This window comes from Python bivittatus, unplaced genomic scaffold (genome assembly GCF_059951505.1).
Source record: "Python bivittatus isolate LINGU-HERP-01145 unplaced genomic scaffold, Pbiv_v1 ctg000310_np1212, whole genome shotgun sequence".
Lineage (NCBI taxonomy): Eukaryota > Metazoa > Chordata > Lepidosauria > Squamata > Pythonidae > Python > Python bivittatus.
In genome coordinates, this window is record NW_028277054.1 from 6,546,292 (window position 1) to 6,571,333 (window position 25,042).

The following is a 25,042-nucleotide window of genomic DNA, read 5'->3' on the forward strand; positions in this document are numbered from 1 at the left end:
ATTCTCCCAGCTGGATTTTTGCAGCAAGCTTTCCCCGTTGATTGATTGGTCTGCGGCTCCTGAGTTTCTAAACTTTTGCCAATGTGTGAACTGCACCACTATTCTGAACTCACTTGACTTTCTCACACCAACCCTGATTCCCTGCAACATTTGAAGACTGATGCTACCAATTAGAGGAGTGAACACTTGCAAACCGCTGAGCAAGGGAAGAAGTTATTTTTATGCAGGGTGAACAAACTAAAGGCCTGGGTCAATCAAAGCTTTGGAGGTGTTAGAGAAAAATTTCTAAGTTTCCTTAGCGCTTTTCTCCCTTCCGCTCGCTTAAGCGACAAGGTTTAGTTCCACCCTTCTGCTCAGTCAGGACACAATTTGTGAAGTCTGCAGTACCTTTATTGAGAGCAGTGTTTTTCAACCTTGGCAACTTGAACAAGTGTGGACTTCAACTCCCAGAATTCCCCAGCCAGCATGTGTGGACTTCAACTCCCAGAATTCCCCAGCCACTGCTAGCTGAGGAATTCTGGGAGCTGAAGTCCACACAACTTTCAGCTGCCAAGTTTGAAAAAAAAATATACAGATGGATGATATATTCCCTGTGCTGTTTTATGGATGTCTTTGTTGTTGTTTTTACTCTGTGAAGCTGCCCGGAGTCATTGGGAAAGTGGGGGATAGAAATTGAATAAGGAAATAAGCACCACCGCTGAACCATCAACTAGGCATGACCTGGGTTCACACAGCATGCTGAGCCACAAACATGCCCCTAGCCAAGTTTCAACAAACCAAGCTTAGTATTTTAGGCAAATGTACATGCTACGTTTTGAGCAACTGAGCTGTGTGTGTGGTATGAATGAAGCCTACGGGTGGCCCTGAAGCTAAAGAGCTTCCAGTAAGCCACCAGTCCTTACTGGGCTTTGAATGCAAGAGTCACGGTTCTCTTAGGTCAGTGTTTCTCAACCTTGGCAACTTGAAGATGTGTGGACTTCAACTCCCAGAATTCCCCAGCCAGCCATGCTGGCTGGGGAATTCTGGGAGTTGAAGTCCACACATCTTCAAGTTGCCAAGGTTGAGAAACCCTGTCTTAGGTAATGAAATTTCTAAAGGTACCTTTGATGGTGCAATTAAACCTTATCAGCACCCACTGGACCCTTCCTGTCCCTCGTGTGGCGTCATGACTGGGGTCCTTCTCCTTGACCCCGTTACCCTGTTTTCTCTTGCGGGCCAGAGGGTCTGAACCCAGCATAATTTTATGCCCCTGGCTTCTGTTTGGTGATCGAGCCCTCCCCTCGCAGGTTCTATTAAAGTTTCATCCCAGCATCTTGCCTCGGTTTAAATAAAAGATGGCTCTGTGGCCAAATGCACGATTACCTGCCTATAATGCGTTAATAGCAGCCAGCAATGACTTACAAAATGGCTAATAACTCTGTCAAGTGCAGCATAAATTTACCTGGCCTTGATTTGAATACTCTTGCATTGTTTCAGAAGGAGACCATTTCCCATGGCTAGGGGAATGCTATTCCCTGAACCCCTATGAGCGCCACTATTATATGGTGCTTAGTGGAGCTCTTAGTTTATCCATTTAGTGTGCCACCCCCTTTCTGTAACTTTCTTCCCCCCCGCCCCCACACACACACCGTGGGTTGGTTTGTACATATTGCCAAGCCATAATGCGGTTGGCTTGTAGCTTAATAAGGGGTGGGAACCTTCCCCTTCTAGCTTAGCATTATCGCCCATGGAAAGGATCACCATCTGGAATGGGAGGATTTCGGGGGTGATGCCAACCGGGCAACTAGCAAGGTGGTCAGCTGCTCCAGAAAGTGGATTTCCTGAGGTGTAATGAAATAGAGGCTCAAAGATTTTGTCCAAGGAAACGATGCCAAACCTGCTTTTTGGGTGCTTCACCAGACTCTAAATGAGTGTTTCTCAACTTTGGGAACTTTAAGAGGTGTGGACTTCAACTCCCAGAATTCCCCAGCCAGCCATGCTGGCTGGGGAATTCTGGGAGTTGAAGTCCACACCTCTTAAAGTTCCCAAGGTTGAGAAAAACTGGTCTATACAGCCCACCTTCTCTTAAGCTATCAAAGTAAAGAGGCACAGATGTTACATTACGTCTTGCCCCCATGACTTCCAACACCAACACCTCTTGGGGGGGAAATTTCTCTCTCTCTTTTTTTTTTACACAGTTTATACCCTGTGTGGCATTTTATGTGGTGCCTCCTCCCTCCAGATGTCTCTTCTGCTAGGCAGCCGTCCCCTCTCTGCCCACACTGGAAGCTGTGAGTCAACATGCCAAGATCCTGCTCCTGCCATTTCTTTGTCGCCCTGCTCTTCCCTGTCCTCCCCCCGCCCCCATCCCCTTGAGCAACCTGCACCGTACTGGATTCCCCAGCCTGAATCCGTGGAGGCTCTGACCTACTTCCCATGACTTCTCCCTCCTCCGTTTTCTGCAGAATAAAAGGAGGAGGAGAGGAAATCTTTGGCTTGTAGGAATGCAAAAAGAAAGGTGCTGCATCGGGGACTTTCAATACTCTATTAGCCCACAGGAAGAGAGGCATCAGCCTTTAATCCTATTTCCCAGGGAAGAATTTCCTGGCTCAGTTAGATCTCAGATCATCATGCTGTTGAAAATGTATGAGGATTGTAGATGCCAGCAGATTTCAGCAGTGCATTCCAAGGACTACAAATATGGGCAGGGAGAGGGCACATGTTGCCCGCCCCTGATGGAAGCCATCATTCTGTGTTGCCAAAGCAGCCCACTGAGTATTGCATAGAGAAACCATCATGGTGTCATGGAAGTGGCTATTCCCAGCCAGCCCCTTTCCCCACTCGGTGTTGACATTTAGCAACATCCTGGCAAATTCCACACTTGTGTACTATGAGAAGTAAAATTGCCTTTTTTCAGTGCCTAAGCAGCTGCCGATAAAAATAACTGGATGTCTCCAATTTCTATGACTGCCTCCTGCCTCTCTGTCTGTTTGTCTCTAGATCAGTGTTTCTCAACCTTGGCAACTTTAAGATGAGTGGACTTCAACTCCCAGAATTCCCCAGCCAGCATGGTTGGCTGGGGAATTCTGGGAGTTGAAGTCCACTCATCTTAAAGTTGCTAAGGTCGAGAAACACTGCTCTAGATGAATGCATATCCCTTTAAAGACATTGGAATAAAATGAATGATGAGGCAATCACAGCCTCTGATTCTGTTTCTCCCCTTTACCCCATCAGCCCTCCTATGGGGCCTGCTAGGGCAACTAAGCCTCCCCTTTTTTCCCTGTGACAGGAGCTGGAGGATGAATGATGTACCAGGGTTGATTGAGCAGAAGAGATGGGTCAGGAGAAGTTATGACTGTCTCACAACCCCCTTCCTTGGTACTTTAGAAGATGTGCAAATGAATTTGCTGTGGGTCTGGCCAATCCTCTATCCCAGTGTTTCTCAACCTCAGCAACTTTAAGCTGTATGGACTAACTCCTAGAATTCCCCAGTCTGCTCTATCCATTTAGTTAAAGAAATCTTTGAGAGAGGGTAATTTCTCTTCAGATCCCTAGAAGAGGAAAAATGCCTCTTTTCTTCAAAAAGAAGAGGGAAGAAGACCTGTGGACCTACATGTCATCCAGCCTGACATGACATGAATACCTGGGAGGGTTCTAGAGCTGATCATAACACAATTTACCTATAAGCACCTTGAAAACAATGTAGTGATTTTCAGAAGTCAGCATGGATTTGCCAAGAACAAGTCTTGACAGATTAACCTTCTCTCATTTTTTTTTTGATTGAGTAGTTCCCTGAGTAGATAGTGGGGATGTTGTGAACATAATATATCATGACTTCAGCAAAGCATTTGACAAAGTATTTCATGATGTTCTTAGCAAGATAGTTAAGTGGGGTTTGAGTGGCATGGCAATTATGTACAGCTATAACTTGCTAAAACTCCTATGTACAGTACTCAAAGAATAAAGAATACTCATCAGTGGTTCCTCATCACATGTGGGAGAAATCAATTAGAGATGTCAAAGGAGTGCCACAAGGTTCATTTCTAGGACCAGTCATCCTCAACATTTTCATTTGTGACTTGGATAAAGGGGGCGGAGGGAACGCTTATCAAATTTCCTGGAACAAGGAAGATATTAAGGATACACAACCCACTACTCAAGGGTTGAGTAGGCATTTACATTCAAACTGAGCAGAAAGCTGCACAAATACCCAGAAGGAGAGGAATGTCTTGGCCTTAAACCAAAAATATGGGTGCTGGGCAAGGACCCATAACTGAAAAGGCCTGCTCTTTGCCACTGCTACAGTTTACTTGGCTGAGCACCCGGTAGATAGCATCTAAGGATGACCAAAGTATATCAAGGCAGATGATAAGGGAGGAGCCCTCTCTTGAGATAAATCTTTGCTTTAAAGACGAGGAAGAAGAAATAACCATGTGACTTCACTAAATGGATAAGTTTGGACCTGTAAGGTCTAGGACCCTTTTCTTCAGGGCATACTTCTGGCAGAGGGCTTGGCTTTGTGTCTTGAGAGGGCAGCAGTAGCACTTTTGCCATATTCAGGGGTCAGTAGTGATTGGAAGGGGTGAATTCAAAGCCTCCTCTCCCTGCAACTCCTCTCCCGTTATCTTTACGACATTTGTCCAATCTGTGTCTGACAGCTGTCAGGGACCAAGAAACAGGATTACTTAGTGCCCTTTGCCTTCAAGCAAGAGGAAAACATTTAAATAATTAAATCATCCATCTCAGAGCAACAGGGCAGTGACAGCGTGTCTGTAGAAATTAGGGGCCTTGGACTGGCTGGTGAGAAGCCAGGTCAGGAGGTGGTTGGGGGTCAGGTGGAGGTGGCGTGGGGAAACATCCAAAGCCTGGCTGAAAGAGGTTGCATTTGAAGGAGTCCTTGTAGAAATTAAGTTGACAGCAGGTTCACAGAGCTCAGGATGTTTTCTCCTCCTTGACTTCCAAATTCTGGTTGTTTTCATAAATGTGCCATTTGGAAGGGAGTCAGGATGTGGGGGGTTGATAACAGATGCTGTAATAACATGGGCTTTTGGACTTCAAAGAGTTTGGTGGAGGCAGCCAAGGGCCTTCCCGTGAGGAGAACCTGAAGTTATTCAGTTCTTTCCTCTCCTCTTCCTTCCTGTCTTTTCTGGAGAGAGAGAGATACATCGCTCTCTTAGGGATAAAAATGGGCTAATTTTTACAACTTATTGTAAGTGGAGTCGTGTGTTCTTCAGGGGCTGAGTCCCTGCTCTCTCTAAGCCCCAGGTGAGTTCTTGGGGCAAGGATGCTCAAGCTTGGCTCCCCTTTTTCATCAGAGCCTGTATGTGTTTAAAAAAAAAAACTGTAGAAAAGCCTTCCCTGCTATGATCTGGTTCATACCATGCACTGATCCATTACATCAGGGTTCCTCAACCTCAGCAACTTTAAGATGGGTGGACTTCAACTTCCAGAATTCCCCAGCCAGCCCCCAAAACTTCCCCAACCCATGCTGGCTGGGGAATTCTGGGAGTTGAAGTTCACCCATCTTAAAGTTGCTGAGGTTGAGGAACCCTGCATTACATGGCTGCTATGGTTTGGGGAGCCCAGCTTAGTGTACTGCACCAATTGAAACAGTTGTGACAGATTCAATTATGGCTTACACCATTATTCCATGGTGGATCCTTCAAGAAGCCATGGTTCAAGGCATTTGAGGTCGGAAGCCAATCTCTTTGCTTTTCCTCTTCCTCTGGATCTCCTGTTCCTCACTCTTGCTCCTTCTGCCTCTCCCTTCTCTCCAGCTGCTACATAGACCAACAAGTGACGCGTGTGGCTTGGTTGAACCGCTCCAACATCTTGTATGCTGGCAATGACAAGTGGTCTATTGACCTGCGAGTGCAGCTACTACATTACAGCCCCTCTGAATTCAGCATCATGATCAGCCACGTCGACGTGTATGATGAAGGGCTCTACACATGCTCCTTCCAGACCCAGGACAAGCCTCACACCTCGCAGGTGTACCTCATCGTACATGGTATGGGCACGGGGAAAGGAAGGAAGGGGCTGGAGCACCTCCAGGTGGGGCTTTGCACAAATCAGCTGCAGATCACTCTGATCTCACCCTCTCAGCTAGGTTGGGAAGCTGAGCTAGTTTGCTTCTGGTCCAGCAGTGTTAGATGTGAAATTGCAACGGGTGGAAAGTCTTGCTTCTGAATGCCTCCTAGCAACATTTTCATAAGGTCTTCTCTATGCAGGAAGGGACTTGTGGTTTGCACGGTTGGCAGATCCTTCTCATAGGATCCCTTAGGTATTTTCTGTACAACCAAGTCAATGTCCATATGGGAAGGGTGTTGCATTTTCTCTCTCTTTTTGGTAGAGCGATGGGGGAGCCATTTTTGTTATTTTGAGATAAACAGGATCTTGAGACACGGCATTCTTGGCATGCACCTGTGTGTCAGCCAGAGGAACACTGATTAACTCAGATAAGTTCTCAAGATTTCAAAGCTGGCACAGGCCAAGAGGATGACGGATCGGCTTCACATTGCTTTTGAGAGATCCGGGAATGGAAACGGGTAGTGTGGAAGTGTCCTGACTCCAAAATGTGGAAATATTGTGCCCAGATAAGACTTTTATGGTGCAATTGCCCTACTTCATTTCATGGGATTTTATTGTGGAGGGCAGAGAGAAGATTCCAAACTACATTGTCTCTCAATGTAACTGTCCTGCTCTTTCACTATTCCTTTTTCTAGTATTTTTTCTTCCATTTCTTCCATTAAAGAAAGTGGGGAGGGGGGGGGGGGACCAACGCTATCCACTAGGAACAAGCCCTTTATTCCAGGGGCTCCTCTGAAGGACAGGCACCATCAGTAGGAGCAAGACTGAAATATTCTACCTGTTTTGTTTTGTTTTTAAACACACACACATTCGAAACAGTTGTCACAGATTTTATTTCAAAAGTAATTTCAATTCAAAGAGAAAATAAAAGAAGTAGGGGGGGGAGCTAAAACTTGCAGACCAAACCTGGGCAGTTTGCCACAAAATGTCTGCAGTACAATTTGGGGATGTGTTGGAGGTTGGAAAATAGTCAGGGAACAATATAACAACCCAACAGTTGCTCATCTTTGCTGTATATTCCTGCTTCTTCTGATTGGCAGCCCTAGGAGTTTTCCATCTAGAGCCCCCTCCCCTTCTCACCTCCTTATATCCTTATATTATGTTATATATAACCCTTATATCTTCCTGATCTGTGTATGTATGTCAGTGTTTCTCAACCTTGGCAACTTTAAGATAAGTGGACTTGGCTGGGGAATTCTGGGAGTTGAAGTCCACTCATCTTAAAGTTGCCAAGGTTGAGAAACACTGATGTATGTCTTTAAAAAAAATCCACAAACTGGTTTTTAGCAGGCTAATCCTCAGCTAACAAGCCCCTATCCCCCCAGTGCCATCCATTAAGCAGGCTTTGTTGAAAAGGATGGGTTGCTCTTTCGTGAAAATGTGGTGAAGTGTTAACACAGGGCGATGGTGGACAGAAAGCTTTCAAAACATCTTTCCAGGTGTGTTATGTTTCCCTGAGACTTATTCCAGGACAGGGAAGGCAACTTGTGGCCCTCCCGATTCTGCTCAACTTCGGCTCTCAGCAGCCTGGCCGCATCCCTGAGCGAGCATCATTTGGCAGCATCTGGAAGGCACATTTTCCCAATCCTGCCTGGGAAGACAAGAACATTAAGATCATCTAAGACAGCTGCAAAAGCCGAGTTGCTCGTGGCCTCTTAGAACCTCGAGTGCAACCCCCCGAGGCCTCCAAAACCTGCTGCTGAAATATAATATTGAATCTAAGAAAGGAAATGTGTGCCTGAGAGCCATCCTGCGAACTGTACTAATAATCAAATTCAGTTTTTTTTCCTGGTTCCACTCTCTGTTGTTCCCTTTGCAGCTCCTGGCAAAGGCGAGGAGCGATGCTCGGCCCAGAAAAAACCATGGGCCCCTGGTTGAAAGTGTGCATTTGCCTGGGAACTGTCATGCCCAGCCCGAGAACTGCGAAGAGACAGTCCAGACCAGAACAACTTCTTTATTAGCTTGCACCTAATGGGCAGAATCTCGCCAGACTAAACCTATGCTAAAGCAACTAGTGGATATACCCCGTGAGACTCTAGGGAGGGCCCAGCCTCCTCCTCTTCGTCTTTCCACGCTCTTGCTGTGGGCTGAGGAGGCGCTCGCCCTGGACTGTTTCCCCCCCCTGGAGCCTCCATTCCACAATCTTCCCCGCTCATGCCACCCATTACAGGAGCGGAAGATAAACCGACCCGTGGAAACACGGCTGCTGTTATTCTTTGGACAGGGACACGGTGATTCACATCACAGGCTAAATTCTCCGTCCAGATCAGCAAAACCAATTGCTGTCTTCTGATATCACCCTGAACTCCTCCAGGTTACGGCTCAACCCCGCGGCCACGCTCGTGCGACAGTCCAGATTAGGGCTAGCAAAAGGTGTTGTGTGAACCCAGCCAAAGGCTCTGTGGAGACACATCGCTTCCCCATCTGTGAATCTGTTCCCAAAGAAGGGTGTGGGTTGACCGTGGAGAGCTCGAATCTCTTCCCCGCTGTCAAAGCCAGCCCAAACCTTTTCTTCCCCCTCTTTCTCCCTTTTCAGTTTCTTCCCTGATTCCCAGACGCCTCCAGCATTTCTGCCGTATTGGCAAAAGCCACAACTGCGGTGCTACCCTCCCCATAATTATAGCCGCGCGCATCCCCTTCCCGTAGTTGCCGGAGTCGGGAAGCTGCTACAATACGAGCTGATTGGGCCCAGTCTGGAATGAGCAACCTGGGTGTTAAGGAAACAGCTGTTCTCACTCCCCCATTGCTCTGCCATTGCAGACAGCACCCCAGCTTATCATGCAAACAATGGGGATCGTTAGACCCAGTCTGGGAGGGGACGTGGTTTTTTCACTGGGGGGGGGCTTCTTCCGCAGGAACAGGGAAGGGAGCCCGAAGCCTCCAACGCTGAGATTTGCTGAGGAGGCACTCCGAAAACAGGGTGTTTCCAGGATGGGGCTGTGATTTGCGAAATGAAGAGAAAAGCCATTCATGTGGAGAGTCGCAGTGCAACTTACTGGCCCCACATCTCGAGGGCCTTTGTATTTTCTCTTGGGGGATTTCTATCTGCAGTGGCAGAGGCTGGCCACTAGATGGCAGAATGATTGGCCGAGGGAGGTGGTTGACTTCTCCCAAGTGCAAGCTTTCGATTTCCAACAGTAAAATCTCCTTTAAGTCAGGCTGAACTGGTGATTACACGTAGTTTGCTTGGCAGCGGTACAGAAACTGTTTGCCATTGCTTCCTTAGCAGATTTTTTTTTTTCAAACTCCCAGTCTAATTTACAACCATGGCATTTCCTGGTGGTCTCCCATCCAAACACTAACCAGGCCCAACCCTGCTTACCATTTTGGGGATCAGCCAAGGCCAGCTGGCTCCTGTTTCTATCCTACAGCAAGTGGCAATCGTATCTAATTCCAGGACAAATAAAAGTGGAACAATAGAGGAAGTCCATACCTCCAGTTGAATTCAACCTCCAGTTGAATTTAAAATCCAACCTTCTTCCTCCTCTAGAAGGCCATTTTGGTGCAGCTCCAGGGTTTTGAAGCTGTAGGTGCTGTGAATTTATGTATTTAATTTGTCCTGTTTGGTATCCTTCTCCCAATGAATGTAACATTTATGGAGTTCTTAGTATTATCAAAATGAAGTTGTAGCCTAGATCAGTGTTTCTCAACCTTAGCAACTTCAAAATGTGTGGACTTCAACTCCCAGAATTCCCCAGCCAACCATGCTGGCTGGGGGATTCTGGGAGTTGAAGTCCACACATCTTAAAGTTGCTAAGGTTGAGAAACACTCGTCTAGGCTAAGCTTAGAATTTAGTAACTTGGTCATGGCTCTGTTCTACTTCATACATTGCCCATTCTTCATTCTTCCCCTGCAGAAGTGGAGGAGAGATCTCCAAAATGGCATTGATGAAACAAACCACTTCAGATCTTCATGGGGTCTACATCGTGTACCATTAAATCACCTACCCATCCTTATGAATCTGCCTATCATTTGCTGTTGCTATCTAAGGTTACGCCCATCACTTAGACAGTGTTTTTCAAAATGGCAACTTTAAAATGTGTGGACTTCAACTCCTAGAATTCCCCAGCTGCATGCTGGCTGGGGAATTCTGGGACTTGGGCCACGCATCTTAAAGTTGCTGAGGTTGAGAAACTGGTCTAGAAAATATGTTTTCTGGATCTCACTGGAGCTGATTGGAATCTGCAGGAATTGGACCAAGGAAGGTGAGGCTCCCACCGCTTCTGGAGCTGAGAACAGAATTCAGGAGCCGAGACCCAACATCATCTTCCTCTGCTATGTGAAGAACGTGACCCTTTTCAACTCTGGAAGCATCAGGTTTAGCCCAAGGAACTCCAAGAGACAATGCAAAATCAGTTCAGCTGTGTTTATTAGCTACAACCTCTAGCAAGAATCTCCCCAGACTGAACCCCATCTCCCAAGCCAGCCAGCCACAACACCATGAATTCCTCAGGGAGGTGCCAGCCTCATCCTCTTGAAGTTCCCACGCTCTTGCGGTGAACTAAGAAAACGCTTATCTCCCTGAGCCTGGCCTTCATAATTCCATTCCATCACAGGAAGGGAGGAATGCATTTAGCCTGCCATGGAGGGGCTGAGCTGAATACGGTGCATGAAGAGGGGTGGGTGGCAGGGGTTAGCCCTGCAAGGTAGTCCAGACAAGAAGCACAACCAGGAGTACTAGCTCTATCTTTACTGCAAGGTTACAGTAACAGTCTTGCAAGACTGAACGTATTTCTCCCCTCCTCTCCTTTTACTCTCCAGAAAACTAAGGGAGGCCCCCTCTGAAATGCATCCCACGCCCTCCCTCCTTCTGTGGGTTGAGACGTCTTTTTCATGATGGTTGTCCAATCTGCAGCAATTCCTCCTGTCTCCCAAGGTCATTCCCACATATCATTACACCACCTCTCTCTTTTAAACTCCACAGTTCCAGCTCGGATCGTGAACATTTCCTCAGCTGTGACGGTGAATGAAGGAAGCAATGTGAATTTGCTCTGCCTGGCAGTGGGGAAACCAGAACCGACGGTAATTTGGCGGCAGCTGAAAGGTGAGGATAACTGGAGGAGGGGCTGCACAAGCAACTAATTGTCGGCATGAATGGGAACAAATGGGTCAGGGAGCTCTTTTAAAACAGCTGAGTTCACCCAACATGCCAAACTTGGTTAAACATAAATTAACCTATTTTCTGGGTTGGCATGATATCCTGAATCATGCACAAATCAAATAGACTAAGTTCATGTGGCAACTAACCCCCCATATCTACCTTAGATTAAAATAAACCAAGTTTAGCATTTGTAGGAATTCAGCTGCTTGTTTTAAACTGTCCAGATTGAGCGTGTTTAGACACACCCTGGGCATCTGCCCAGATGTGGTGACCCAAAGCATCTTTTAAGCAGGTGGAATTTGGTCCCAGGTGCAGAAATCTGCATTTCTTTGCCTTCATCTCATCCTTTGTTCCCCCATTTAAATAAATAAATGGCATTCCTAGTTTTAAGGCTGCAAAAATCAGTTTGAAAAGGTGTGGACAATATGTATGAAATCCCAAATACTGAAAAAAGTAGAGAGCTGGGCTGAACAGACGTTTCTAACAGGGAATGAGATTTCCAATATCATGTATATCAGCCTTCCTCCCATCCCCCATAAGGAGCAGGAAACAATACTATTTATTTATATATATATACATATATATTTTTTGCCTGGTTTATTCCTGCCACAGAAAACAGCCTTTCCTTAGTGCAGAATTTTGCTTCATTCATAAAGGCGCACAGCTGCAGCAAAGCGATGCTGCTGAAGATCTGAATTGGAGTTTTGACATTTTGCATGAATGTTGTGAATGGAAGAGAACGAGGAGAGGCATCGAGTGATTACATCCTATTAGGAACACTGCACTTCTGACTCACCAGAAGATGGAGCCGTATTGAAGAGCTTTTGTTCCTAACCGTGGGTTGTGTTAGAGGCAATTGACTATTCGGTTTATTGCATCCACCAAGAATTTAATATATAGGCAATCTTAAAACTAGCCAGGCACTAGCTTGACCTATTCCAATGCCGCCTCCTGCAGAATATGGCAATTACCTAACAGGTATGGTGACCCCCACTAGCTCTGAATTTGCTTTTCTCCCCTCTGACCGTCTCAGCCTGGGATGTACGCTTTTTCTCCTTCATTTTTATAGCAGTTTCCATACAAAACGCTTTTTTGAAATCGGTGCGTGCTTTGTACTTGGGCTAAAATCCTTTAAGGGGTGATGGTCAGAACGCCCATTTTACAGATGGTAGGACCGAAGAAATGGTAGAGTTGCTGTGCAAGGCAACTCTTGTGCAAGATAACGATTGAAACGAGGGTGAACTGGACTTTGAATTTCCAAGCCCCTAAGTCTGAAATCTGCACTTGGAATACATCCCTTTTATCTGCTAACTGAACCTGTGCAGTCTGGGTCACATCAGTGAGTCTCCCTGTTTCCTTGCAAGTTCCTAGGTAGGCAGGAGAAATCTTCCATAATAACTCTGTTTTTAACATAAAATCTCTGAAAGTGAGTACAGGTAATCTCCAATTTAAGAACGAGTTCCGTTCCCAAGGTCTGTCCTTAAGTCGAATTTGTACGTAAGTTGGAACAGTATTATTGTATAATACTGTATAAGTAGTATGGTGTAATGAACTCAAACCATTGTGTATTTAACTCAAACTTTGCTACAATAGGCTCTGTTCTTAACTATGGGTCATCCTTAAACTGGGCATTCTTAACCCAGGGACTCCCTGTATAGCAACAGGCACCGGCTGACATGCGCAGTGAAATCAACAATCATGGAAAGAAAGGTGCTGTCCGGGTTGCTGGCACCCTGAACAGAGGCACAGCATGCTACAACTTTGTTGCAGGGCCCATATAGTGTTCTCTATTATGTACTATTTTAGAAATCACTTCCCAAAACGTAACAGTTTTGCAACGTGTGTGAGAACTGAAATTGGCCCATCTCCCATCCCCACTGTTGGTCTGCTACCTACCAGGTCAGAGAAAGCGCTGGCGTCATAGAGGTCAACTAGGGGACATTTTATCTGGGCTCTGTCATGTCTCCCTTGCCACGAAAACAGGGGCAGTTGGAGTCCTGTGGTCTGTCCAGCCCTAGAAAAGCTGCTTACTATGGTCCTTCTGCTGGGTTTGCTTGGACAGTCCTTCTCACAAGCCACGAAACCCTAAACCTGGTTTAACAAAATGGAGGTGCTAGGTTTACCAGGCATATGTCTATTTGATGGGGAATTTCCATCTGAAGACGGTTCGATCAACTCTCTGGACTGAACAGACTGGCTAACTCAGTTTGCCAATTCAGTTTGAATTATTAAGCTAGGCTGAATTCATCAACATGGATTTCATCTGGACCAGTCCAGATAACTTGTTCTCTCACATGTGCAAGCCTAACTCAATTTAAAGCCCAGTGTTCCAGTTTGGGTAATGCAATCTGAACCCATTGTTCAGATCAAATTTGGCTCAGGGGTCCAAATAAAAAAAAAGACAAAACAAATCTCATCTAATCTGATTGGTGTACAACTTTTCCTTTCTGTATGACTTGCTGAAACAGCGATTGAGTTCCAACAACTCACTGAAGCACGAACTGCTGTTTTCATCTAGTCTAGTATGTTGTGTGAACCTAAAGACTGCAGAGTTTCTCCGTGCGTTCATCCCCCCTCACTTCTCACTCAGGCCACCCCCACCTCTGCCTGCCCCTTGGGGTCCTGTGTGGGGCAGCCCCTGCATGGAGGAGGCCTTGATAACAGTGTCGTGTCATATGTGTTTTCTTGTGTGTAAGTCTGTTTGTGTCTGTCTCCCTGCTGCTGGACCTGACCCCCTCCCTGCTTCCCCACTGCTCCCTCCCCACAGATGGATTCACCAGTGAAGGAGAGTATCTGGAAATCACAGAGATCAACCGACAACAAGCTGGGGAGTACGAGTGCATCACGGCAAACGGTGTTTCAACCCCCGACAGCAAGCACGTCCTTATCACAGTCAATTGTGAGGGCAACTTTTCAGTTCCTCTCTGCTCTGCATGTGCAGCTGTTTTTATGTTCAGTTGCATCTGGAACTCCTGGGCCTGAGTAGGGTGGGGATCTAAGCTTAGGGGTCAGCCTTAGGCTTGGTTTCGAGAAGTCATGGTGTTGCTCACACCTCATGGCCTCACCAGCTCATTTAAAACCTAGCAGCTACCTTTTCACCATGTGTTCATGTTGATTAGTTAACCTTGGTTAGGTTGGAGGGGGGTGCTTAGGTCTGAACCCAGGACATTTGGTTTGTTGATGGATCGATGCATGGTGAAAACTTAGGAAACAAGTTTGTTCAGCAATCAGGTGAAGCAAGTTGTGTGAATGCAGCTGGTGAAACCTTTCAGGCGTTTTACAAATGGTTTCCACTCTTCCAAGCACTCTCCAGATATCCCCAAGTTATGATAAAGCTTCTCCCACCTTTTGGAAATAATTGTTGCTATTCTGAATCTTTGATTCCCCAAATATAGCTTTTCTGGCATTGTCCCCAGGCAAACTTAAAGGTACATAGAAAATGGATATCTGTGTTTTCCAATGATTATGTTTCTATCTTCATTGACTTCAGGTCAAGATGGGAGATATTTGTTTAGAGGAGCAAGCTATTCCATAGGACATTGTTTCTCAAACTGAGCAACTTTAAGATGTGAGGACTTCAGATGTTGAAGTCCACGCATCTTAAAGTTGCTTAGATTGAGAAACACTGCCATAGGAGGACAACTCCTACAGAGAACATCCCCTACCGTGCTCCCTTCCACCCATCATCTCATTAAATGGGGACCTCCAATAGAAGCTCTTTCTTTGTATTTACTGGGTGGGCAGAAATTACTTGCCTTCTTTTCTTCCCTTCTCCTACTGATAGCTTTTCCTTGCCAGTTCAAAAGGGGTCTCCTGTCCTTTCCCCATCCCCTAAATAAACTTCATTCTTCTTTATGACTGGCAATGTGAGAGGCAGTGAACCTGCAATAAGGTGGAGGAGGACAGGTTTAGTTTTCTTCTTCCCTCCTTGGCATCAACTGGAGCACAAAGGATTATGGGAGAAGTAGTTCTGCAATGCGATTCTATTTTGAGGTCAGGAAGGTCAATGAACCCAAATGGGGGGAGCTGGGGGTCCTTCTCTGGCTCTTTCAGAACTTTTTTTAGGGTCTCCCTGAAGGTCTTTTCAGCACTCAGTTGAAGGGCTGCAAGAGATGGCCTGCAGAGAGAGGATGTCACAGTTGACCCTCTAATCTATATCTCTATCCATTGCTTTTCCCAGATCCTCCGATCATCACAGATGTAAAAGACTCCCGTCCCTTGATGGGAAAGACAGCCCTCTTGCGCTGTGAAGCCATGGCTGTGCCCGCTGCTGATTTTCAGTGGTTCAAAGATGACAAACAGTAAGTCTGTCTCCTCCTATCTCCTTCAGCATCATTCATGAGCAATAACAATGGTCTTCTGCCAATATTTTAGAGCAGATTTTTCCAGATGTCTTCAATTCCTAGAGCTGCCTTTGGATGGACTGGGTAGAAATTCTGAAATTGAACTGCCAAAATATCTGGAGGACCCTACCTTAGGGAACTCTTGTTTTAGACAAAGAGGCCTTAGACCATTGGTTCCATTTCTGGAAAGGACAGTGACAGAGGGATCCATGAGGTAGGGAGAGGATGGAATTCCCACTTTCTAAACATGTCCAAATTACAGCTGTGCACAAAGGACTTTGGAAATTCTCCACCAGGAGAACATCTCTACTTCTCAATGGCAGGAGTCTTCTGAGTGGTGACAGAAACATTGCTCCTAGGGAAAAATAAACACAGGTCCAGTTGCCTCCTGAAGTCTTCATGTGGGATTTAATGGAAGGATGAGAAGGAAGTCCAGGAAGGTGCAGACTTTGAGAGAGAAGACCGAACAATGAAAGGGAAGACGTTCACCCATACAACTTGGCCACCTTAAAAGTAATCAACAGCATTCTTCCCTTCCACCAAAGAAATTTTCACCAACATTCTTCTCTCCTTTGCAACAATTTCAAAATGTCATTCTTGCCCCAATCCTGTTGGCCTTTAGGAAGGCCGTGACCACCTGGCTGTTCCTTTGAGCAGTGGGGTTAGGATGTTACAGAAGCTCATTCCATGAGATGGAGTATATGTTGGTGTGCCCCAATTGTGTGTTGGTTGCGGTTTTCATTGGAATTTTGTTGTATTGCATTCTTGCTTTTATTGTTGTACACTGGAGTTGCATTTTTGCAAGTTGGGCGGCCATATAAATCCAATAAATAAATAGATACATACTCACCCTTTCCTCAGATTGAAGGAGAACTCTTTAAAAATGCAAGAGAATTTTGCATTTTTGCACTAATTCAAACAAAGGGTCTATAGCTACCTGTTGAAGATGCTTTAATTTGGATTTGTTGTTATTGTTCAGTCGTTAAGTCGTGTCCAACTCTTCGTGACCCCATGAACCATATCACGCCAGGCCTTCCTGTCCTTCACTGCCTCCTGGAGTTTGCTCAATTTCATGTTCATTGCTTTGCTGATGCTATCTAACCATCTCATCCTCTGCCGTCCCCTTCTCCTTTTGCCTTCAATCTTTCCCAGCATCAGAGTCTTTTCCAAAGAGTCCTCTCTTCATATTAGGTGGCCGAAGTATCTGAGCTTGAGCTTCATTATCAATCCTTCCAATGAGCAGTCAGGGTTGATTTCCTTTAGGATTGAGTGGTTTGACCTTCTAAGTCCAAGGGACTCCCAAGAGTCTTCTCCAGCACCACAATTCAAAGGTATCAATTCTTCGGTGCTCAGCCTTCCTTATGGTTCAGCTCTCACAGCCATACATTGCTACTGGAAAAACCATAGCTTTGATTATGCAGATCTTTGTCGGCAAGGTGATGTCTCTGCTTTTTAATATGCTGTCTAGGTTTGCCATAGCTTTCCTCCCAAGGAGCAAGCGTCTTTTAATTTCATGGCTGCGGTCTCCGTCTGCGGTGAGCTTGGATTATGGGGAAGCAATCCTTTAGGTCATCATCTGGCCTCAAGCCCTCCAGGGTTTTAAAACTTAATCTCATTGTCCTGAATTGGGCCCAGAGACCAGCTGGAAATCCATGCAGTTAGTAAAGTGCTGGCATAGGAAGTGGTCAAATAATCTAGTATATAATAGATGGGAAAATTGTCTGGTGTAGCAGACAGAGAAACAGCCCAGGGTGAGGGATCTTTCTGTGTGGTCAGGCTGTGTGTCTCATTAGCTAAGCAGCATTCCATGTTTCCCCCTTCTAAATTGCAGTCTTATTAAACAAACTTGTGGCACATAGTCATGATTGTTTAATGCAGAGTAATTTGTGATCCACCAAGCAGAACATGATGCATCAGTCATGTGTGGTACCCTATCCCTTGGGGAGTGGGGGGAGTGTGCATAGGGGAGGTGATAAATCTCCTGTTTTGGCTGCCTGCCTGGGATTGCAATGCAAAGGACTTGTCGAGCACCTGGCAAGCCCAAATGATGACGCTCAGCTCAGAGGGGGTGGGAAAGCGGCTGCCACATGTGGTGTAGATCTATCGCTTTTTCTGTAGCACATTTTTCTAAACATTCTGATTGTTCCCATACATTATTTCCATAATCCTGACAGCAGCTTGGTGAAAAAGGGGCCAACGTTATCATTCACACAGAGCTGCATTCCCCAGACGAGCCCCTCAAGGTATGTTGGACCAAAGCTTCCATCATCCTTAACTAGTTCAGCAAAGGTCTGGAGATGAGGACATTGTAGGCCAACAAAATTGGAGGGTACCTGTGAAGGCCATAAAATCCTGAAGTTGCATTTAGTTCACAAGCAAATGGCTCTTAATTTGGTGGGGCAAAGAGTCAAGCTTTCTATCGTGCATGGGATTCATGATGGTTCTAAAAGCAATGGGGGGGAAGGTTGGATTTGAATCAGAGTAGTAATGTTGAGGGAAATAGAGTTTACTCCTTTTCTGTGTGTTTTCCCAAATCTAAATAACCTTTCTACCTAGTGTCATGGTCTAAATCAGTGTTTTTCAACCTTGGCAACTTTAAGAGGTGTGGACTTCAATTCTCAGAATTCCCCAGCCAGCACTGGCTGGGGAATTCTGGGTGTTGAAGTCCACACCTCTTAAAATTGTCAAGGTTGAAAAACACAGGTTTAAATAATGGAACCTGGAAGATACCTGTGAAGGGAAGAATGCTAGACTGAGTTGAGGCAAAAAGAATATGGATTTCTTTGGTCTTGGGAAGTTCAAATCTGAGATAGGATCTGAAAGGGGCTTCCACAGTCTTATTTCACTTCTTGCAGTAGTCTTCCACTCCCCAGGCTTCAATCCCTTGGCTGAATGTCCATGTGGATCTCAGACTTTCACATCTCTCTGACTTAGGAGACGGCACCTACTTCTCCAGCTGCCCTGTCAGATCATGACCTGGAAATTTCCCTTGAACCTTTAAACCTGTTTTTGACTTAGAGGTCAAGCAGTTGGAAGCTTGCTTGCTTGCTTATGTGCCATCAAGTTTGTGTGAACTCTTAGTGACCAATAAATAGATTTTCTCCATGACGATCTGTCCCTAGCCTGGTCCTTCAGCTCTTCCAACTGAGTCCACCCATCCTCTTCTTCTCTTTACTTCCACCTTTCCCAGCATTTTAGCCTTTTCCAAAGAGCTGGATCTTCCCATAGTGCATCCAAAGTTGGATAATATGCACCTGGTCATTTGTGCATTGAGTGAGAACTCTCTTGTTCAGATCCATCAGTTTGTTTTCTTGGCTGGCCATGGTATACTCAGGAATCTTCCCCAAGACGAAAGATCACAGGCGTGAATACTCTTCCTATCCTGCTTCTTTAAAGTCCAACTAGCTGGAAGCTTACCTTGCCCATATCTTTAACCATATTTTTAATACTGCATCTGCTCAGCTTCTCAAGGCCCTCTGGAAGTTCCCTTGCAAACAGGAGATGGGGAGGGAGGGAAGCGGGTGATAGAAGGGCAAGTACAGGTGTTATCTCACGGTCACAGGCTGTCAATGCCCAGTTTCCGTGGGCGCACAGTTGCATAATGTGCCAACCCTTGGGAAGTTTACATTTGTTTGACAGTACCGTAGCAAAGATGATGTCTAAAAGTAGAACAGCTATTCCTGGGGGAAGAGAGGTGTAATTGTGCTGGGAACCAATTATTCTCATCATTCTGTCTTTCTGGGCTCATGAAAGAATCGGAGGCTGCCATTATTCTCAGGACCAATTTCCAATTTCGCAGAGACTGACACCTGACAAGATGATTTCCAGTCACTTCCAGATCAGCCTCTCCGCCATTCCTCTTTCACGTCTCCTGTGTTAGGCTGGTTACGCATAAAAGTTCATGGTTCAACCCTTCGGGATCTCTGGGGTGCTGTTTGTGGTTAGAACTGCTTAGCGGAAGGAAAACTGCCACCCTTTATCTTCCTTTATTAGGGAACAGTGACAGGACTGTGGGTGCGCTGAACGACAAATGCCAAAAGAAAGGAAACTGTAACAGCCACACAGTGGGAGAGGGGAAGGAAGAAACTACTCAGGCGTGCAAAGACATAAAACCCAGAGATCCGACAATGGCCATAAAATCCTGAAGTTGCATTTAGTTTACAAGCAAATGGCTCTTAATTTGATGGGGCACAGAGTCAAACTTGGATTTGAATCAGAGTAGTAATGTTGAAGGAAAGAGAGTTTACGCCTTTTCTGTGTGTTTCCCCAAATCTAAATAACTTTCCCACCCCACCTAGCGACCTAATGACATGGCCTAGGCCAGTGTTTTTCAAGCTTGGCGACTTTAAGAGGTGTGGACTTCAACGCCCAGAATTCCCCAGCCAGCATGGCTGGCTGGGGAATTCTGGGAGTTGAAGTCCACACCTCTTAAAGTTGCCAAGCTTGAAAAACACTGGTTTAAATAATGGACCCTGTAGCAAAGTTGCACAGAAAAATGTTTTATGGGGAATCTAGCTATTTTTATTCCCCCATATTTCTTTTCTTGTGAGGTGGAACAGAGTTTTATGAAGCCCATTTTGATCAAGAAAATGGTGTATCGGGGAAATTCCCTCCCTCCACTAGTGGCTTGGATTTACTGTAATCCCGTTTCTCTCGGGTGACCTGAAATTAACCATGGACCTGAAACTGCTTCGGGTTCTACTTCCCAAAACCTGAAGAGACAACCCAAGCAAACGTGTCTTTGAGCATGTACAGAAAGTCTCTGCAACACCCGGGATTCCTAACCATTAGGAAAGGAATAGAAGAATAAAACAGCACAGCGGCCTATGTTGCCCCCCACAGTTAATTCATATTAGGGCCAAGGGCATGTTGGAGTGGTGCCAATTTTATGCGAGGAGGGTTGGGGGCCACATATACTTCTGGGGGGAGCGGGTTCCAAAGAGTGAGGGCTCCCACAGAGAGTTTGTATTTCATGCGCCTCACAAGGAGGAGGACGCTCAAGAGGCCCTCTCTCAACATGCAGAGAGGAGGGAGAGATGCGTCGCCCTGTGCATCCCGGATGTTGCACTGGCTAGTGCTTCAAAGGTAACTAGTCACACTTAGAACTGGGCACTGTGGAAGGGCGAACTCCCCACCCTGAGCGAGCAGGCCTTTCTTTTCCCTCCTGGGATCCGGAGGTGGTGCCTGGGAAAGAAACAGCCCCCCCTCCTCCATTGGAGAGGTTGTCCCATAAAACGGGACTGAAAGCAAGCTGGGGGGGGGGGCAAGAAAGGGGTCGTGCCAAGAAGACTGCAGGGAAGCAGGAAAGAGAAACCTCCAGCCCAAAGGCGAGCAGGTCAGCCAAGAAAACTGCAAATTCCTGGAGCTGCAAGACCGGCTGAGAGACGGGGAGGAAAAGAGCCCGGCCGGAGTCTGCAAGGGCAGCTCCCGAAAGAGAGGACCGGGGCGGCTGGGGAGGGGGGGAAACCCACTGGCGAGTCTATGAAAAAGTGAAAAGGGTTTGGCTGCAAGAGCTGAAGACCTGGACGAAATGGAGCTAAGGAACAGTTAACGTAGGAAAACAGTGTTACAAGCATAGAGTGATTACTTTACTATGTTTACTAGAATACTATGTTTAATTTATAGTATGTTGCCTGGTCTATATAAAGGAGCTGAAAGACGTTAGCTAATCAGTAGGAACACAATGGCCAGAGTAGCAGTCTGGTGAGGTGGTGGGTCTTCCAAGACAGACAGACAAATAGACTGATCGATCACCAGCTGCCCCATCCTGCCTTTTCACTATGAACCCACATCTGCTACAAACTTCTCTTCTCCCACAACTCTTCGAACAGAGTGCTTCTTTCTCTCCCTCTGTACACAATACTTTAACTACTTACTTTCCCATTGCCTCCCTCTTCCTAGCAGATTAATTAGCGGCCTGGACGGACTGCAGATCCAGAACGAACGCACTCGCTCCATATTGCTCTTCACAAATGTTACTGCTCGACATTATGGAAATTACACCTGCCTGGCTTCCAACAACCTGGGCTCCTACAATGTCAGCTTACGGCTTATCAGTGAGTCTTTCCTCCTCTCCCGCTTCTTATCCTTTGCAAACTACCGGGGCTTAATCTTTACACCATCCACAATAACTTTTAGGAGCCAGAGCTCCTTGCACTACCTGGAGAAAGCCTCACCTGGAGGCCCTCTGGCTAGGTCATTGTACCTTCAGGCAGAGGGGATGTGAGAACAGCAAGAAGGTGGGGAAAATCCTGCATGTTTTCACTCAAAAAAAAAAAAAAAGGCCAGTGTATGCAGGAAGTCTGAGATGTAAGCCTGGTGTTGGAAGAAAAACTTGTTGAAAGAGTAGACACGGTCAGGCAAGGGGTACAGAGGGCTTAACTTAATTTGAAGGATATTCTAAGGATGTTCTGTATCAGATTCTGGCTTGAAACAGTTTGTTTTCGTAAGATCTTATGGCACATCAGGCCAAAGCAGAGTGATATTTTCTAATTTTGGGGAAGGAGTGGTTATCTCAGGGGGCTGTGAAACAACCAACAAAATATGTGTAAAAAATCAAAAAGTGGATCTTTGCCTTTCTTTTTCCACATACAGAAAATGCCGTGTTTCAAGTGGGGCAGGAGGTGAACGATAGCCAAATCTGCCTGGGGAATAAGCATGGGGAATGGTCTAACAAGCATTCTCCAGTCCCCAAGCTCAGGAATATAATGTCTCAATACTTTCTCTGCTATTGACTGTGTCTCATTTAATACAGAATGTTTGAAAAATGTTTGTTGAGTCCAGCAGCATCTGTTGGGTGGAGGGCAAAAAGGTCAAGATGGTGGCGGCCGTGGCCATGCAATCAAAGTCCCACTCTTTTTTATGTATATACCTGATGCATATTAAAAAAAAGGGTAGGCTTTGACTTTTTTGGCCCCATCCTGTGGACGTTTCTGATCTCTGATTAAGTCAGTAAGGTTTCTTCCACCCAATCTAACTACAAGGAGATGGCCCCATCCATCCATCCATCCATTTTCTCTTTCTAACTTTCTCTCAAGTTGCTAGGCAGGAGACAGATTTTTTTTAACACTAACGATAAATGAAACTTCACTTTTAGGGAGCCAGCCTGTGGCCCAAAGATCAGAGACAGCCCTCTGGCAGATTTCAAACACTTTCTTCAGAGGACCAGTTGAGGGCTGTAATCATTTGAAGAGAGTTTTTGAAAGGGCCATACTTGGCCCTTGGGTGCAAACATAGGTTTACCTCTTTTTTGATAGTTAAGTTTCATTTATTGTTGGCATTGATTTTTGCCAGTCTTTCTTGCTAGAATTTAATAGTCCAGGGAGCCTTACCTCTTTTTTCAGACTATTTCTCTCCATTTCCTCTTTCACCGTAATTATTAAGTTTGACATTGACTCCAGTTCATTTTTATATTCATGTACAAATTATCTATCTATCTATCTATCTATCTATCTATCTATCTATCTATCTATCTATCTATCTATCTATCTATCTATCTATCATCTATAGCTTATTGTTCTGGAAATCTCACTGGATTTTCTTTGTTAAAAGGGATCAGAACCCCTTTTTCTGGTATGTGGTCTTTCATTTAGTTTATTTTGCTGGTGGTGAGCAAATTTTACTTTGTAGACACTGCTACAAGGGATCTTGTGTGCGTAACTTTAATAATATATACTTCTTGCTTTAACAATGCTTTACTTTAACGTATTGTTTATATGGTTGTGAAGGCAGTTCATAATGGTAGTAAGCTAGTTGGATCTCCTTTGATTGAAGGCTTAGAAGCAACATGGTTCTTGGCATGGCCTGTGGCCAACAGAGGCTCTCATAATTGTTTTTTACAATCCCTCCCTGTCCTGCCCCCTGGAAAAAAAAATCTAGTGTTTGCCAGAAGGCTTCATACTTTGGACCATCTCAACTCTGAGACTGTTGCTATTGGCACTGATGACCTGTGAAGGCCTGATCCTTTGGGTTTCCAAATCCTAATTTAGGTTCAATCATAAGTCAAATCAGATTGTCTCCAAATTGGCCCAGAACCTTTGAGCTCTCTTTCTAGCTCAGAGGACATCCAGCCTTCTCTTTCATTGGCCTATTCCTTCACCTTTTTGAAGGTAGCTGTGAGAGATCAAGGCTATCAGGAGGGAGGGGGTGCATTCCAAGCAAGGAAAGGAGACAAAGGACAACACAGTCTGCAAGGAGAGCATGAGAAGATTAAGAGATTCAGGATAGCCACTCCCTAGAATCTCCCAGGGTATATCCATTAGTTGCTGTAGTATAGATTTAGTTTGGCAAGATTCTGTCTACAAGATGTAAGCAAATAAAGGAACTGTACTTGACTGGACTGTTTCACCGCTGTTCTTGGGCTGGGCCTGACAGTAACCCTTGGGGATTCTGATCCTGAAGCTCAGAAACGGGCTCCACTCTCTTTTCGTCCCCATCCTTTGGTTGGGAGTAGATTTTAGGGGTTCCTGGCTGCTGATTGAAACAAGCACACCACCCTCAACGGCAACCTCCATTTTTCTTTTTCTCCCAGGACCGGGTTCCCTGGACAACGTAGCAGTGGCCAGCACAGAACCTCCTTTCTTCTTGGGTCTGATGTCATCTGTTTTTGTGACTCTGTTGTTTAAGATTTAGGGCACCTGGGATACGATGCAGAACAACGAAATGGAAACAGGTGAAAGGGAAAGGATCCAAGAGAGGGGGAGAAAGAGAGAGGAAGACATCTCTACTTTCTGGAAAAAATGAAGAAAGAGAGAGAGAGAGAGGGAGAGAGAAATGAAATTTATCAAGAACCCATCACTGTGAGGGATAGAAGAAAACAAACAACAAAAATATGCATTTGTTTCTACCGCCATTTCTCTTCACACTTCATCTCAGACACTTTCAGTTGAACTACTTGTGGTTTAACACAACTGAAAAGACACAGGGCTCTAATGGTTGATGGCAACGCATCGCTCCCCCACCCCCTCCAGCTCTGCGGTTTAATAGAGAGATCTCCTCCTCTTCCTTGGGCCAATTGGCCTTTTGAATGCACGGAACCCGGAATGATGATTCCACAAAGGGTTATTTGATTGTTGTCGCTATTATTATTATTATTATTATTATTATTATTATTATTATTGATTTCCTTTGTTCTTTTGCTCTTTTTTCTGGTGGGAATTTCTCACCGGGAGGCTACCTTTAAGAGATTCCTTTTCTTATTTACTGGGTTGAGAATCTTGGCATTCATTTAACCAGATTATTTCAGGTGGTATGGGCCAGTTTAGCCGCCTAGGACCAGGCAAAGACTCAGTAATCTTGCCCGGTCTCGTAGCCTGGGCTATGAAACTGTCCTTGTCTGAGTCCTCATGAGAAAGACTGGCATCAGTTCAACTCACCCCGTGAAAGTGGGCCAACATCCAGCATTTGGGGCTGCATCTCAGCGGTTGACAGGATCCTCTTTGACGTGCTGCCGTTCCAGCATCTTTGGAAGAAGGATGAAATAAACCTGCTGAATTTTTCAGGCATGACATTTAAGCTGTTGGGGTAAGA

At 45.6% G+C, this 25,042-nt stretch overlaps 1 protein-coding gene across 2 annotated transcripts in view; it reads left to right on the plus strand.

Annotated features, from left to right (window-relative positions):
* IGLON5 (IgLON family member 5) overlaps positions 1-24,629 on the plus strand; it is an 88,049-nt gene extending 63,420 nt beyond the window's left edge. The window contains exons 3-8 of one of the 2 annotated variants that reach the window (XM_088139966.1): positions 5,757-5,989; positions 10,995-11,114; positions 13,939-14,070; positions 15,352-15,472; positions 21,416-21,570; positions 24,045-24,629. In XM_088139966.1, coding sequence (XP_087996092.1) covers positions 5,757-5,989; positions 10,995-11,114; positions 13,939-14,070; positions 15,352-15,472; positions 21,416-21,570; positions 24,045-24,145 — 862 coding nt within the window. In that variant the 3' untranslated portion in view covers positions 24,146-24,629. The remainder of the gene's footprint in view (positions 1-5,756; positions 5,990-10,994; positions 11,115-13,938; positions 14,071-15,351; positions 15,473-21,415; positions 21,571-24,044) is intronic. The other variant, XM_088139967.1, reaches the window with a different exon arrangement.
* Positions 24,630-25,042: the final 413 nt, after the last annotated feature.